The sequence below is a fragment of the Podarcis melisellensis genome (genome assembly GCF_964234715.1).
Source record: "Podarcis melisellensis genome assembly, chromosome: 8".
Classification (NCBI taxonomy): Eukaryota; Metazoa; Chordata; class Lepidosauria; order Squamata; family Lacertidae; genus Podarcis; species Podarcis melisellensis.
The window spans coordinates 90,882,160-90,897,949 of record NC_138540.1 but is presented as its reverse complement, the minus strand read 5'-3'; the positions used below and the strand labels follow the sequence as shown (position 1 = coordinate 90,897,949).

At 55.8% G+C, this 15,790-nt stretch overlaps 1 protein-coding gene across 3 annotated transcripts in view; it reads left to right on the top strand.

The window, feature by feature from the left end:
* SPTBN4 (spectrin beta, non-erythrocytic 4) overlaps positions 1-15,790 on the top strand; it is a 90,319-nt gene that overhangs the window by 43,374 nt on the left and 31,155 nt on the right. Inside the window, exons 19-22 of one of the 3 annotated variants that reach the window (XM_081921866.1) lie at positions 56-146; positions 3,069-3,230; positions 8,888-9,151; positions 13,949-14,173. In XM_081921866.1, the coding sequence (XP_081777992.1) occupies positions 56-146; positions 3,069-3,230; positions 8,888-9,151; positions 13,949-14,173 (742 nt within the window). Of the gene's footprint in view, positions 1-55; positions 147-2,198; positions 2,424-2,544; positions 2,694-3,068; positions 3,231-8,887; positions 9,152-13,948; positions 14,174-15,790 lie in introns of those variants that run through there. The other 2 variants (XM_081921867.1, XM_081921868.1) reach the window with 2 other exon arrangements.

Below are 15,790 nucleotides of genomic sequence, written 5' to 3'. Positions count from 1 at the left end.
AGAGCTCTTCTTCCTCCCCTGCCTGACCCGTCCCCTTCCTCTTCCTCCTCCCCAGGAGCCAGCGCAACCTGCAGCTCGCCCACGCCTGGATGCAGCGCCTGAACGACCACCTGCAGCTGCAGCACTTCTTGCAGAACTGCCACGAGGTAAGGGGGCCCGGGGGGGTACCTGAGGGGCATGGAGCGGTGTGGGGCATGAAAGAGGCACCCGGCCGCTCAGGTGGAGACCCAGGCATGATCTTCCAGTCCGCCAGGAGCGCCCTAGAAGGGGAGAGAGTGCAGCCTGTGTTCTGCAGGGAAGATTAAGTGGAAGCCTTCCCCTGAGAGGCTAGTCTTCTCGGTGCAGGGAGGGCCTTTTACTTTGGCATGGACATTCAAACATGTACATACCCCTTTCTCATGGTCTGTGAGGCTTCTGAATGCCAGCGGCTGGAAACCCCGGGAGGGGAGGGGCGTCTTGGGCTTGTGGCTTTCCAGCAAGGGGACTCTTGTTGGCCATTGGGAGGAGACTGTGGAGACGATGGCTGGGGAGGCATCAGAGAAGTGTGCTCCCCCCTCCTTCGTGGAAATGCAAGCTGCTTTTCTCTCCACAAGGATTCCATTTGTCATCCAATTTGCATTTTTGACCCCGCCCACTAACACATCTCCATTTCTCCCTAATTAAGGTAGCTTTCATGTTCCCAGGGTGTTCCTCAGTTGTGCTAATTAATCCTGGGTAGGCACACACTCCAGGTTAACGAGGTTTCCTGGGGGAAGAGGCAAAAGCCCCTCCCAAAATGCACAAAAACCCCTCCCAAAATGCACACAGCTTGCACCTGAATGCGCTGGGTGGCTCCCTGGTGCAAAGGAATGTTTTGCCCACTTCCTGAGTGCTGGGCAGGAGGGCAGCTGCCCCAAGGTCTGGGGGCCCCCGTGGGAAGGGTGGGGCTGAGGAGCTGGTGGAGGTGGGGCTGGATCCTGCCCCTTTGGCCTGCAGCCTCTCTGTCTGGTGCACACTGCGCAGTGTTACACCCAGGAGGCAAGCAGTCCCGCAGGGTCTTCGCTGCGAGACCACATTCACCCGGTGCTATACCAGCTGCACTGGCTCCCGGTGGAGTACAGGATCAGGTTTAAGGTGCTGGTTTTAACCTTCAAAGCCCTATATGGCCTAGGACCCTCGTACCTATGGGACCGCCTCTCCTGGTATGCCCCACAGAGGAACTTACGGTCTTCAAATAAAAACATCTTGAAGATCCCAGGCCACAGAGAGGTTAGGCTGGCCTCAACTAGAGCCAGGGCTTTTACGGCTGCGGCTACAATCTGGTGGAACGCTCTGTCACAAGAGATTAGGGCCCTGCGGGACTTGACATCTTTCCGTAGGGCCTGCAAGACAGAGCTGTTCCACCTGGCCTTTGGTCAGGGCGCAGCCTGACTCCCTCCTTTGGCAATCTTTATAAAACTTTAGTTAATGTTCCATCAATTTTGATTTTAATTAATTTTTATAATGTTGCACTGTTTTAGAGTTGTTAGCCGCCCTGAGCCCGGCTTCGGCTGGGGAGGGCGGGATATAAATAACATTTATTATTATTATTATTATTATTATTATTATTATTATTATTATTCTGGATTGGGGCCCTCTTCCTTGGATTTCCTCGAGGAAGGTGCTCATGCCAGTGAAGTGTGCCTGGAGAGTAACATAAGAAGATGTCCCAGCACCATAGCTTTCAACATTTCCCTTTTTTAAGGGATTAAAAAAGGATTCCTCCCAAGAAAGGGGAAAAGTTGACAGCTGTGCCTAGCACAAGAGCCCTCTCCCCTCCTGCCCTTTCCAGCAACTGGCCTTCAGAAGCCCCGTCCTCTTGAAATCTGCGCCCCAGAGGCTGTGGGGTGGTGGGAATTTTGCCCTCTTGATTTTAAATGTTGTTATTTCAAGCCGTTGCCCAATTCTTGACCCGGGCTGGACTCGGTGGGACCTGGGAGCCTCCTGTGGATGTCTTCTTCTGGCTTGCGCCAGCTGCCGTTTGAACTTGCCTCCAAAGGGAGCTTCCAGAGGTGGAGTTTGCGCCTCTGCTGTTGAGAAATGGGCTGGAGAGGAGCAAGGGCGATGGGGGGGGGGGAGAGCAGCAGCAGCAGCAGCAGAGAGTGAGGAGGCTGCGGCTCAGCCTGCAGTAATCAAAGGGAGGGAGGGAGGGAGCTCCTCCTCCCCCCTCCTCCTGGCGAGGGGTCAACCGGGCCGGGCTCGCCTCTCCGTGCAGCTCGGACCGTCCTCCCGCTTCCCTCGCGGTCCCTGGACGGGGCTCCCTCTCTTCTGCCCCCCCCCGCCCCCCACCTGCAGTGACCCACTTTCTCTGCAGCGCTCCGAGGCGCGCATCCCCAGCTGCCCCCCCCCGCCGCGGTTGGAGGAAATGTTCCTGGGGAGGAGGCCTTCTCCCCCAAGAGAAAAAGGTGCCCCCCTTCCCCACGGGGGTGAGGAGCTGACTTTGCCCTCTAGGCGGGGTGGGAAGGGAGGGGGGGAGATACGTTTTGAAGGGCGGCCCAGCAGAGCCGAGGCGCGGAAGTTCGGGGAAAGGGTGGCGGGGGGGGGCTTGGGGGGCGCCTCGGTTTGACCCGAAGGGCAGCCAAGCCGGGCGCAGGGGGTCAGCGTTTCGGCTTCTTGCTGCGCCTCCCTCCGAAGGAGAGGACCCAGGCGTCCGGGCTGGCGGGAAGCTAACTGAGGTGAAGCGGGCTCGGGCGCACGTGAGCGCGCCACGCTCGCCGCCCCCACCCCACTCGGCTGGGGGTGGGACCCAGGCGTCCGGGGCCCGGCCGCGCGCCCATTCCTGCCGTCCTCCCTCCCTCCCTCCTTCCTTCCCCGGTGACGCGCTCGGAGAAGGGAGGGAGGCGCTGGGCTCGCCCGCTGCAGCATCCCGGCAGGTCCGGAGCGCGGGGCTGGGAGACCGGCGGAGGGGGGTCCTTGTGGGCTGGCGGGGGGGGGGAGGCCGGAGGCGCGCGCCCTGCGGCGGCGGGAGGGGGGAGGCGGAGGAGCGGGGGCGGGGGGCTTCCCCCCTCCCTCCGCCCGGCTGACGCGCGCCCGCCCCTCTCCGCGTGCAGCTCGATGGCTGGGTGGCCGAGAAGGAGGCGCTGATGGCCGGCGAGGCGCCCCCCCGGGACAAGGACGCGCGCCACCAGCGGGCGCCCAAGCGATGGCTCCGGCACCGCGCCTTCATGGCCGAGCTGGCCCAGAATAAGGAGTGGCTGGCCAAGATCGAGAAGGTGAGTTCAGCACCGCGGACAGCGCCGGCCGGAGCGGGACCAGGGCGCCTCTCTCCCCCTGGCACGTGGGGATGTACACAGCCGCGCTGCGATGCGAAGCCCCCCCCCCAGCACGGGCTTCCCCCGCCCCCTCCTTTCCACCTGCAGTTGGGCCCGTGTCTGCTGAGATGCGCGGGGTGCGCGCCTGCTCCCCTCCCTTGGTCCCAGGGTCCTTCTGCCCCCATCGGGGGCCTGGGTGGGTCAGCCTGGGATCTCCCCGGCTTTGGCCTGGTTTGAAGAGCCCTGTTTTTTGGGGGGGTGAGAGTTGATGCTTTCTTCCTTGATGTCTGGCCCCAGGCCTCATCCAGCTCAGCCACCAGTGGGGCCCAGCGCCAGAGCTTCTCTCCCTCCCCAAGAGACCTAGGGATTCAGGGGTCCTGGTGATGGCCTGGTTTGTGGAGGAGGTGCAGAATTGCGGGGGGGGGGGGAGTCAGCCTGGAAGCTAAAAAAAGCACGTGAAGCCCTTTTTTGTAATTTATCAGAACTGTTTTAATTTGTGTGAGTCCCAGTCTGGGGAAATGTGATATAAATAAATAAATGATTTGATTTGATAATGATGAGAGTTGCCCGAGGCCTCAAGACTCCCGCTTTGCTCAGAGAGATGCCCTTTTGTGGAGGTGGGGAGGGATTTCCCCCTTGGATCAGTGGGTCAGTGAATCCTTTCCTTCCCCTCGGCTGCCTCTACCTGTGGGACGTGTGTTTTTGTGGGGGTCTGGGGTCATTTCCCCCAGCCGAGGCCCCTGGAAGCCGTTTTCCTTCTTTCTCGCTATGGCACTTTGGGGTCTGCTTTGTGTGCCTTGATCTGGGGCGCAGGGCGAGATGCGGCTGGGCGTGTGGTCCTGCTTTGGGGCAAGGAAGTTGCTTGAGTTCTAGATCCAGGAGCGCTGGGCCTGGGTCCTGTCTGGGGAGTCCCAGTCGTGGTCCTTCTGCTTGGAGGGCAGGTTGTGGTTAATCAGTGGTGAGTGAACAGCACTCTGCACGTGTTCAGATGTGCTTTTGTCATTGCTCTCGTTGAGTTGGCTAACCTCAGACTGTGTCCCCCCATACAGTGGCAGCCGTGACCCCTGGTGCCTGAGTTTTGTGTGGGGAGGGGCTTGTTTGTTTTGGTACAGAGAAGCATCCGTTGTTGTTGTATGACGTGAGCCCCAGCTCAAGGGGTCCTGCTCAGACAGAGGTGGCCATCTCAGTGAGGACTTAGCTGCTTGGCATTTAACTGCCTCGGGACCAAGGTTCGTTCTGGAGCTGGTTCCTGGCTCAGATAGAAGCTGGAGGCCATTCTCATGGGGGTGGTTGCCATTCTGCCCCCTTGAGACTGAGATCTGGAGGGATTCTGCATCTCAGCCATGACTTGAGCAGGGCGGCCTTTGGTCATACAATACCCTGAGTTAGGATAACATTTTGGGTCCCCAAATATTTCTTATTTCCATGCCCTCCTCCCTCTTGTCTTCTGCTCTGCGCCCCCTGGGCCTGGATCCCTGTGCAGAGCAACTGCCCCCAGTGCCCTCAATCTGGCGTTGGCTTGGAGTGACCTGGGAGCTGCCTCCTTTCTGACCTGCTTGACCCTGTTGTCAAAAAGATCAGCCTGTTTCCAGAGCGGTGAGGAGAGTGAGGAACAGCTCCCTTCATGCTTTGTCCTTGGCCTCTCCAGGGGCAAAGGTTTTGGGGGACTAGGAAAGACACCCCCTCCGGTTCTTCCTGAGACCTTGCAGATGGACTGATGGTCTGTTTTCATCCAAGGCGGCAGCTCCCCATCAGGCCTCTCTCTCCAGCCTCCTTCTGGAAGGAAGCCTTTGTGGCCCCGAGGAGGAGTGTTCCTCCTCTTCCCCTCCTGTGCGCGTGTCTCTTCCTGGCATCAAGGATTTCCCTCTTTTTCTGAAGCACCAGATTTAGTGGGGTTGCAGAGCAAAGAGTTTCCACAGGAGTGGCACCTTCCTTGTTAAGAAGTTATCAGTGTGCCTTCCATGGTCTCCTGCCCAGGGCAGTTGAGGGACCATATTTCCTCCTACAAACCCACCTGGGCTCTGAGATCTCCAGGAGAGGCCTCTCTCTCTCTGTCCTGCCACCCTCACAGATCCACTTCGAGAGGCTGGAGAGGGCCTTCTCGGTGGTGGCTCCTTCCAGGCAACTTTGGAGCTCTCTCCCTGCCAGAGCGCTTCTTATTCCAACAGGCCTTTGGGAACCGATTTTTATTTTTTAAAGAGAGAAAGGGGTTTTAATAGTGCCCTGCTGTTTTCAATACCTGCCTTTTAATAGATTTGGTTTTTATTAGAGTCCAATTACTTTTTAACAGTCATGTTTTTAGATTTCTATATCTTAGCTGTGTTGTTTGTGGGAGATATAAATAAATACAGCAGCAGCAATAATGATTTGACGGTCATTCCTCGGTGCTGGTTTTTTCGGTGGAGATGCACTTTTAAATCCTCAGCGGCTGTTTTGCCAAGGTGGGAATCTGACTGTTGTTGTTGGACCTCGGCTTGCGAGTGTGTTTTTGCAGAGAATCAACGCCTGCCTTCCGGGGTAGCGAGAGAGTGAGTCTCTCCATCTGCGCCGGAGAGGCGGTGGGAGGGAGGCCTGCTGGGGCGACGACTCCTGCAACATTTGGGGCCTGCTGGGCATTTTCTTGTTGGCAACACGCCACCCTGTGATCTCTCACAGCGCCAGCCGTGCAGATGGCGGCTTGGAGGCTTCTCGGAGGCCCAGGCTCCCCACCACATTGGGGGAGGGATATTGATCAGTCCGGTTGGGGGGTGAGGAGGGCTGTTAGGGGAGGGGACGGTAATTGCCAGGGGATCCGACTGAGAGCGTGGTGGTCTCTGGCTTTTGGGGGAGCAAAAGAGGCACTGAGTCAGCTGCTTGCATTTGCTCTGCAGAGTTTCTGGAAGATCTCTCAGATCCGTTGCGAAACGGCACCTGCAGCCAGTTTTTGGGCTTGGCAGGCAATCTTGAGAAGCCAGGAGAGCTCAGCATGTTTGTGGCCTAAGATGGAGCCTCCCATGGTAGTCTCCCTCTTCTCTTCCCTGCCCCTGTTGAGCTGAACCTGGGGGCGCAATCAGAAGCAGGTGGGAGCTGAGCAAGAGCCCTTTCGCTATTGGCCAGGCAGGTGGAGGCTTCCTCACCGTAAAGGGTTAAGGCAGCCAGGTTGCCATGGAGACACTCACGCCTTGGTGGGGACCAGAGGGTGGCATCTGTGCCACTCCAGGGATGGCCCTGTGGGCAGCAGGGGCACCTCAAAGAGCCAGCACAAGATGGGGGGTGAATGGTGTTAAGAGCTATTGCAAGGGGGGCAGGAATGGTGTTCTGGGGGTCGTGCCCCCCTGCCCTGCCCCTCTGGTTCCCCCACAAAGCGAGGCCTCTCTGGCTGATGCAGGCAAGGCAGCTATTTCAGCCCCCGTTGGGCGATGCTGGGTTTTCGCTGGGTGACGAGAGAGAATATGTTACCATATGGTATTTGACAGCCTTGAACATGCGCAGAGTGGATTTCTGCCGTCACCGAGCGATTAATCCCACCCAGCCAATGATTGTCCAGCCTTTCTGCCTAGTCTGCCCCTTCGTGAAACATTCAGGCCATCAAAACAGAATAACTTCCTGCGTTTTGCAACGAGCTAAATCGATACTATAAGATGAGACAGTTGTTTACTTTCAGCTGGGAGTCAATTTTGACCTCCCCAAATGCACTTTGAGCCTTTCGGGTTTGTAAATGTTCTGTGAAGTACATACACAGTTCAAAGGTACAACAGGCAGAATAATCTACAACTGCAAAAATGTCTGCAATTAGATGCAAACCCTTTTGCTGCCACCCTGAATAAGAGCAAGAGGGGAAGAGGAGAAAGGTTTTTCCTTTTATTTGCAAATGTTTCGCAAAGTAAGCAAAGATGGCAACTGTTTCCTTACGCCGCTCATTCCTGTCTCACAGTTGGAGAAGTAAAGCCGGGTGGATCCACTGATCCCTTTTGATTTTTATGGAATCTGCCTTCCAAAAAGAGCATGCCGGGCGGGGGATGACTATGTCTTTTAAACCTCCTGAGTTGTCCTGCCCCCCCCATCCTGCTAAGATAGAAACGTAGAACTGTAGAGTTGGAAGGGACACCAAGGGTCATCTAGTCTAACCCCCTCTTGCAATGCAGGAACCACAACAGTGGCATCCCTAAGACATGGCCACCAACCTCTGTTTAAAAGCCTTCAGTGAGGGGGAGAGTCCCACCTTCCAATCCACTCTCAAGCAGCTCTTACTGTCAGAAAGTTCTTCCTGATGTTGAGTCGGAATCTCCTTTCTTGTGACTTGAAGCCATGGGTTCGAGTCCTACCCTCCAGAGCTGAGGAAAACAAACTGGTTCCCTCTTCCATGTGACAACCCTTCAGATCTTTGAAGACGGCTCTCCTATCCCCTCTCAGTCTCCTCTCTTCCAGGCTAAAATCCCCAACTCCTTCAACTGTTCCTCATCAGGCTTGGTTTCCAGACCCTTGATCTTGGTCTCCTTCCAGCTTGTCAATATCCTTCTTAAATTGTGGCGCCCAGAACTGGACACAGAATTTCAGGTGTGGTCTGACCAAGGCAGGATAGATCCATTTATTTTTCTCTTGTTTTGTCATGGCTGCTTGTTTACAATTCTCTTCAGAACTTATTCCTGGTTTTAGAGGTTTCCCCTGAGGAATAAAGTTTGCATTCGTGAAACACGTTGGGCTTTAATCAGTTCTGGGCTTCTGAGACTCTGTTTCCCCTTGGCTGCCTTCTCACGGTGCTTCTGGGGTGGGAGGGAGGCCAGTTCACAGGCCAGGGAGCTACCATGGCAGGCTCTTATCCCTTGCCTTGCCCTCAGCTGGCAAAAATGGCTCTTTTGGTGGGAGAGATGCCCTGGGGCCCTCCAGTAGCCCCTGAGACAAAACATGGAGCTCCCCCATCTGATATCTCTGCTGTATTCTCTGTGTAGCTGAGCATTAAGACGGCCTGCGTTTTTTATTTTATTTTTACTTATTTATTTCTTGAAAGGTATTCACTGCTTGATTGTAAAAAAAAAAGAACTCAGTTTACATATGCAAAAGCATCTCTTTAAAACCATTATATCTTTTAAGGTGCCAGGCAAAAATGTGCTTCTTCAGCCAGGCCTTTGGCTGATTAATATTCTACAGCTTGTGGGAAGGGGAGGGGTTATTGTTTTGCTGTTTTGTTTTGCTTATTTACTTGTTTTTATCCTGCATTTTATTCCATGAAACCCCCAAGATCTTGCATTGAAGGGCATTATATAAACCTAATAAGCAAACAAATGATAAAACATTCAAAAGGCAAAATCCACAATAAATTAAGGACAGACTAAAACAGACAGCATCATTCTACATATCTGGGAGGGCTGACCTAAGCAGAAATGTTTTTAGGAGGCGCCGAAAAGAGTACAGGGAAATTACTTGCCTGGTGTCCAGTGGCAGGGAGTTCCGCATCTCCAGGGCCTTGTCTTGCGTTTGGAATTTTGCCCCCGACCCAAAATAAAACAGCAGAACAACCTGCGTGCTGTTGCAGGAAGTGTGTGCCTTTCCCAGGGCCAGGGGGAGGGATCCCTGTCTGCAAAGAGGGTTTGGGCTCCTCGGGATGCGCAGGCCAACGGCTCCCGGCTCTCTGTCCCCAGGAAGGCCAGCAGCTGATCGTGGAGAAGCCGGAGCTGGCCGAGACGGTGAAGAAGAAGCTGGGCGAGATCCGCCTGTGCTGGGCCGAGCTGGAGTCCACCACCCAGGCCAAAGCGCGGCAGCTTCTGGAGGCCACCAAGGCCGAGCACCTGGTGCAGAGCTACGCCGACCTCGACAAGCGGCTCTTGTGCATGGAGAGCCAGCTGCACCTGGTGGACTCCGGCCCGGACCTGGCCAGCGTCAACAGCAACCTCAAGAAGCTCCAGGTGGGTCCCGAGGGGGGTGGGGGGACGGGGCTGGCATGTTGGGGGTGGGGCTCTGGGAAGAGGCCGGGGTTTCTGGGGGGCTGGCACGGACCCTACCGGGTGGGGTGGGGAGCAGATTGCTCTCTCCAGCAAAGCACACATAATACTGGCTGTGCAGCTGTGACTCGGGGGGGGGGGTCTGCAGGCATCTGCGCTCGGCTCATGAGCTCCCATCACCAGGAAGAGCCAGGCTAACCTCCCCAGTGAACCCTTCCATACCACCCCTGCTTTCTAGAGGGGCACTGGGCAGGATGGGGGGGGGGTCTTGCAGAGCAGCCAGGCCAAGCCAGACCCCCGGCCACGAGAACATAAGAGGAGCCTGCTGGATCAGGCCAAAGGAGGCCCATCTAATCCAGCAGTGGCCAAATACCTCTAAGAATCAAGATAGACTGCCTCTGGATCTGGAGGCTCCATCAGAACCTGAGTGCCTGGCTGCTGGATCAGGGCAGTGGGCCCACCGGGTCCAGCATCCTGAGCTCACAGTGGCTGACCTGGGAAACCCTCGAGCAGGATCCGAGCCCCAGAGCAGCCCTCTCCCCTCCTGTGGCTTCCAGCAACTGGGATTCCGAAGCATGGCTGCCTCCACCATTTCACCTCCGCACCTCCGTCTCCCTGCATCTCTTGAACCCGCAGCGCTGGACAAACTTCGCCTGCCAGGGATCCCTTCCTGGCCCAGGGAGATGCCTGCTGCCCCGGCCGTGGGCCTGTGCCTCCTTGTGTGCTGCCTCCATGACCGGGGCCAGAGTTGGGTCCTGCCAGCCTCGCTGTACCCTTCTGTGCTCATGGGGGAGACCAGCTGGGCCTGGGAGCTGGACCACTGCAGCTCACATCCCTTCCCTTCCTCGTCTGAAAAGTTGTAACTCGTCTTTCCTGGGGAAACAGTCCAAGGAGGCTCCCGAGATAGAAGAAGGAAGCCATAAAATCCGAGTTAACAAGAACACTAAAACCCCGACTCCCCAAACACATAACACCAACGAGACAGAATAGGCTCCGTAAACACGGCAGGAAGAAATTGTAGCAGCCCCAGCGCAAGTCAGGCATCTGCTCAAATCCTGGCGCAGTCTGTGCTCTGTTCAGAGGCAGCTCTGGCAAGCTAAATCTTGGCCATTGGCAGGTGAGGCGAACCTTCCCTGAAGGGGTGGCGTTTCAGAGCCCGGGTTTGACCACAAAGGGGCCCCCTCCCCATTCCCGACAAAGTGGGCGTTGAGATAGATGGCCCCCGACTGATGGCTTTGGCAAGCGTGCAGGTTGACATGGGAGGCAACAGTTTGGTGCAGGGCTTTGAGGGCTGGGACCTGGGAGAGACCAGGGTTCGAATCGCCACTTGGCCGTGAAGCTCACTAGGTGGCCTTGGGCCAGTCGTTGCCTCTCTTGGCCTTCACCTGCCTCACAGGGTTGTTGTGGGGATCAAATGAGGAGGACCAAGGATAGGCCCCCTTGAGCTCCTTGGGGAAAGAAGGTGGGACAGAAAATCAGGAAATAGAGGCAGGAAGGGCAGTCCTTCCCAGAACCTGGCGCTCAGAGGGCTTCCAAGGTCATCAGGAAAAAGGGGGGGGCGTTTTGAGGGGTCAATTTCCCTCCCTGCCTGGGAGCCACATTCTGAATCAGCTGAAGTTCCTGAACCCCTTTTTAAAGGCAGCCCCACAGAGAGTGCATTGCAGTAGTCCAGAGGAGATGCAAGAACAGTCTGCCATCCCCGTGGCCAGATCTGCGGAGGGTTAGAGCAGGGAAAAGAGGTCTGGCCACCACCAAAACCTGAGAAGTCCTGGGGGCTGCAATTCCAGAAGTACCCCCAGACTATAGACCTGCATCTTTGGGGGGGGCAGCAACCCCATCAGTCACAGGTTGGGTCCCCAGTCCTGCAGCAGCTCTGCCTTCTCAGGATTAAGCCCCCCTGTGTTTGCTTTGCGCCATTATACAGTGGTACCTTGGTTCTCAAATTTAATCCATTCCAGAAGTCCGTTCCAAAACCAAAGCATTCCAAAACCAAGGCATGCTTTCCCATAGAAATAAATGCAAAATGGATTAATCTGTTCCCGACTTAAAAGCAACCCCTAAGACAGCAATTTAACATGGATCTACCGAGACCATTGATCCATAAAATGAAAGCAATAATGTACGATACCATACAATAAATAAGACAGTATGGTAGATGATAAAAATTAAAATTTATTTTTCTTCTTACCTGCACTGATGGTAGTCCAGTGGATGGGGGGGGGCTTTTATCCATTTCTGCAGTCACACAATCCATCAATCAGCAGCTGAACTGGGTTCCACAGTCACAAAAACAAACCAAGTGAAAAAGCCTCAAAAACAAAATCACAAAATAAAGAGCAAAAACAAAAGCACCAAACTGAATCCTCTCCAGAAGTCCGTTTGACTTCCGAAATGTTCGAAAACCAAGGCGCAGCTCCTGATTGGTGCAGGCAGGCGCCCCAGAAACAGAAGCCAACAGCCGCATCAGACGGTCGGCTTCCGAAAAACGTTCGAAAACCGTAATGCTTCCTTCCGGGTTTTCAGCGTTTGGGAACCAAGGTACCTCTGTAATCTCCAGACTCTGAACTTCCGACGTTCTCTTGAGTTGTGCTGGAAGGGGGGGGCACCTGTCTCTTGGTGGCCCCGCACTCCACGTCCCCAGGTGACCCCTCCTGGCTGCCCCTCCGTACCAAGAAATGCCTTGCCAATAGACAGCTAGCATCTCAAGGTTGAAGGCTGCAGCCCAGCCTCCTTCCTGCCAGGCAAGTTTTCTGCGTTGAAGGGAAGGGAGTGATCCTGCGCGGAAAGCTAGCGCTGCCAGGAAGAAAGTGGGCCTGGAGACTTCTTCCCTGAGATGCTGCCTTCCTACGATCTGGTCTCTTTTCAACCTCTCCAGGATGGCGGCCGTCACGGCCTCCTGTTTTCAGACCTTGAGTGGGGCTTGGCAGCTGAATGGGGAGGGGGGGCAGGAGAGAAGCGGCTGCTGCTTTGACTGGACGGGGGTCTCTCAAGGGGGCCCGATCCTGCCGTCACCCCTTCTCTCTCTTCCCCTTTTCAAGAGAGACTGGGAAGAGGGTGGGTGTTTTAAAAAAAGTTTCCCCTTTGATTTGTGGGTCCGTGTGACAGCGCACACCTCTGCAATGGAGGGGGGGGCCTCTTTGTCAGCACCAGGCAAAGTCAACCCTTCATTTAGCCCTGGGGGGGGGGACTTCTGAATTTAAAAAGCCCGATCCCACTTGCTTTACTTGAGCTGAAAACTGGAGCCGGTGGTGGCTTAGTGGGGAGAGTGCAGGAGAAGGAGGACCTGGGAGAGACCAGGGTTCAAATCCCCCCCATGAAGCTCCCTGGGTGTGACCCCAATCCCAGTCCCTGCCTCTCAGTCCAGCCTCCCTCACAGGGTTGTTGTGGAGATTAAATGGGGGGGGACCAGGTACGCTGCCTTGACCTCCTTGGAGGAATAGCTGGGATAGAACTGCAATGAAGTGAGAGACCCAAGCAGTCACGGGGGGGGGGGGCAGATGGAGTGGGTGCCTCTCGGGGGGGCAGGGGGTGTTGCTTTCCCCTGGGGCCGTGGGGGCCTGGGCCTTGCTTCCCCCTCCTCCCCCTGGGAGCCACGCGCCATCTGGGGAGGGTGAGGGGCAGCCCGGCTCCCCGGGGATGCGAGAGCCCCGGCAAGAGGGGGGCTGGCTGGCCACCCAGCCGCCTCCCCCCTCACACCAACCTCTCCCTTTTCCCTCCCCAGCAGCCCCCGGCAGTGCAGAGGCGGCCATTGCTCATCACATCCTAGTGTGCGATTTGTCTCATCACGCTGCATGGCGGTACAGTAGCCCTTTTCTTTGACTCCATCTGTCTCGCCTTTTTTGCATTTCTGCTTTCCTTCCCCCCCCCCGACCCCCATTTCCCCAAGGAGATGCTGGAATGGGAGGGGACAGACGGACGGACGGACGCAGAGACCCCTCCCCATCTCCTTCCCCCTTGTTTCTCCTCCATCTGGTTTCTTCTGTTTCTCATGTTTCCCATGAACTTTCGCCAGCTGCCAAGAATCGCTTGCCTGCCTGCCTGCTCCCTCCATGGCGCCAAGCCCCTCCCCAACACGCTGCGCTTGGTAGTCTGGGCTCGGGGGGGGGCAGTGGGAGCAGGGGGGGCCTCTGGACGGGGGCCGGAGGCTCCCCTGGTGAGTGGGTGCCAGGGGCAAAGGCTCTTGGAGTTGCCAGGCCCCCATCTATACCACTCTTTGACCCCCCCAAGCATGTGGGTCAGCCATTGTTCAGCAAATGCACCTGCAATGGCCCTGATCCTGCCGCTGTGCAGACAGGGAAGTGTGGAGGTCCAGGTTGCTCCGTAGGTGTCGGACAGGACAGCCAAAGGCTTCCGTAGTCGTTCTCCGGGCATCTGTTTTTAGGGGCCCTGAGATGAGCAAATCCTGAGGGTGCTGAGGATTTGCTGCTTAAGACCTTGTCCGCCCCACGTCTCCCAGGGAGGAGGGGTGATGCTGACAGCACGTCAGGCTGCCTTGGGCTGGGAGAGAATGGTGCGCAGGCCTCCCATTTTGAGCATGCAGACAGGAGCCAGGGGCAGCATCCGCCATAGCGAGAGAGACCCAGCAGAGAGCTTGGAGGAGACGGGGCCGTCCGGTTCATGGCCAGTGTTTTCCCTCCTGCCTTGTGCCCGCACTTGCCTCTTCCCGGGCTTCCTGGGTGGGCAGCCAACCCTGCCCCCCCACTGGCGGACCCCTCCTGGCCCGGCCCAGCCCCCTCCTCCTCTTCCTCCTCTGTCTTGCAGACGATGGAGACGCAGGTGGAGGAATGGTACAAAGAGGTGGGCGAGCTGCAGGCCCAGGTGGCCGCCCTGCCCTTGGAGGCGGCCAGCAAGGAGATGGTGGACGAGCGGCAGAACGCCGTGGGCACGCGCATCGTGCGCCTCATAGAGCCCCTCAAGGAGCGCCGGAGAATCCTGCTGGCCTCCAAGGAAGTGCACCAAGTCAGCCACGACCTGGAGGACGAGATCGTAAGTGGGGCGCGGAGGAGGGAAGGGGGCAAATCTGAAACCAGGCCCTCAGAAGGGAGCACTTCCGATTGTGGGAGGCAGGAGAGGATAGATGGTTTATTCATATCCTTCCTAACTTGCGCTAGTAAGTCCCTTTACTTAGCAGAGTTTCACATTCCCCTTTTAAACACACGGCGGGGAGCTGGTTGCAGGCTTGTGTAAGCCTCCCACTATTAGCTTCCCGCTAAGTTCTCTTATATCCCTCTTAAAAGAATAAACACGCCACAATCTTGTGTAAAAGTATATAAAAGAAGTTTACTCACATCATCAGTTCACAGTTGGATCCCTGAAGGCAGACTTAGTTACAAATGTATGCATGTGGATCTATCCCATATGGGGATAATCCCAGTGTCCTCTGTTGGCTAGAGCATCTCTAGCTAAAAGCTGCTCCAACGACAGAGGAAGTCAAAGAAAGAGAGTGGAAGCATGCCTTTGTCCTTTGGTTACCTGGACAGGTAGGGTCATGCCTACCTCTAGTCACATGCAAGAGGAAGAATGCTCCAGGCCAGGAGGAAACAGGAAGTTTTTGACTGGCTGATCCCCTTTCATGTCTACTCTAGGAAAACAAGGAATGTTGTACTTGACTGCTACTTATGTATTGCATCCCACAGATTGCTAGAAAGGCACGCAGAGAGAGGAAGCTAGATCTCGCAGGGTCTACAGAAAATCCTCCCTGCGAGAGCCACTTGTGTCCAGACAGGTCAAGGGGCACAAGAGTCCTGGCCTGCTCTCTCTGTGATCCTTGCTATGTGATCTCTGCTCTGCGTGCTTCATCGATGACCAGGGATGTAGGACATTTTCGGAGTCTGAGTTTCCGCTCCAATCCTATTCCAAACTATAGTGGACGCTCGGGTTGTGAACGTGATCCGTGCGGGAGGCATGTTTGCAACCCGCAGCGCCGCGTCTGCGCACGTGTGGGTCACGATTCAGTGCTTCTGTGCATGCGCGAACACCAAAACCCAGAAGTAACCCGTTCTGGAGTGTCTGTAACCCGAGGTATGACTGTATGTATAATATACCATATTTTTCTGTGTATAAGACGAGGTTTTTTTTATAAAATATCATGGTGAAATTTGGGGCTCCTCTTATACATGGGTAGTGCATTGGGGGGTGTTATATGTTGCTCCAGGAGCCAGATAGTGTCTGCGGCTATTGGGCCTGTGCTTGGTTTCTGCAGCAAGGGCTGGGCTTGATTGGCTGTCACTGCGCAATTAGGCAGGCGATTGGCGGCTTCTTCCGGCGAGGGGACATTGGACTGCAGGCCTTTGCTCAACAACTCTGGGCATTTCCCCCCATTTTCATTATTTGGAATCCCCCAAAATAGGGGGTGTCTTATACACGGGGGGGGTGTGTGTTATACACAGAAAAATACAGTGTGTTTATTAAAAGGGGGAAATACCAGGAAATCCAGACTGCAGAGAAGCATCCTGGATTACTTAAAAGGCTAAATCTAGCTTATCGACAGCCTCCTTATTTTGCTGCAAAGGGGATGTCCTCTGCTGAACTCACAGATGTGAGTAAGGAGGGATAATATCTAAGAATATATCCTCTCCTAGTTTCTATACATATCCCTGCAGG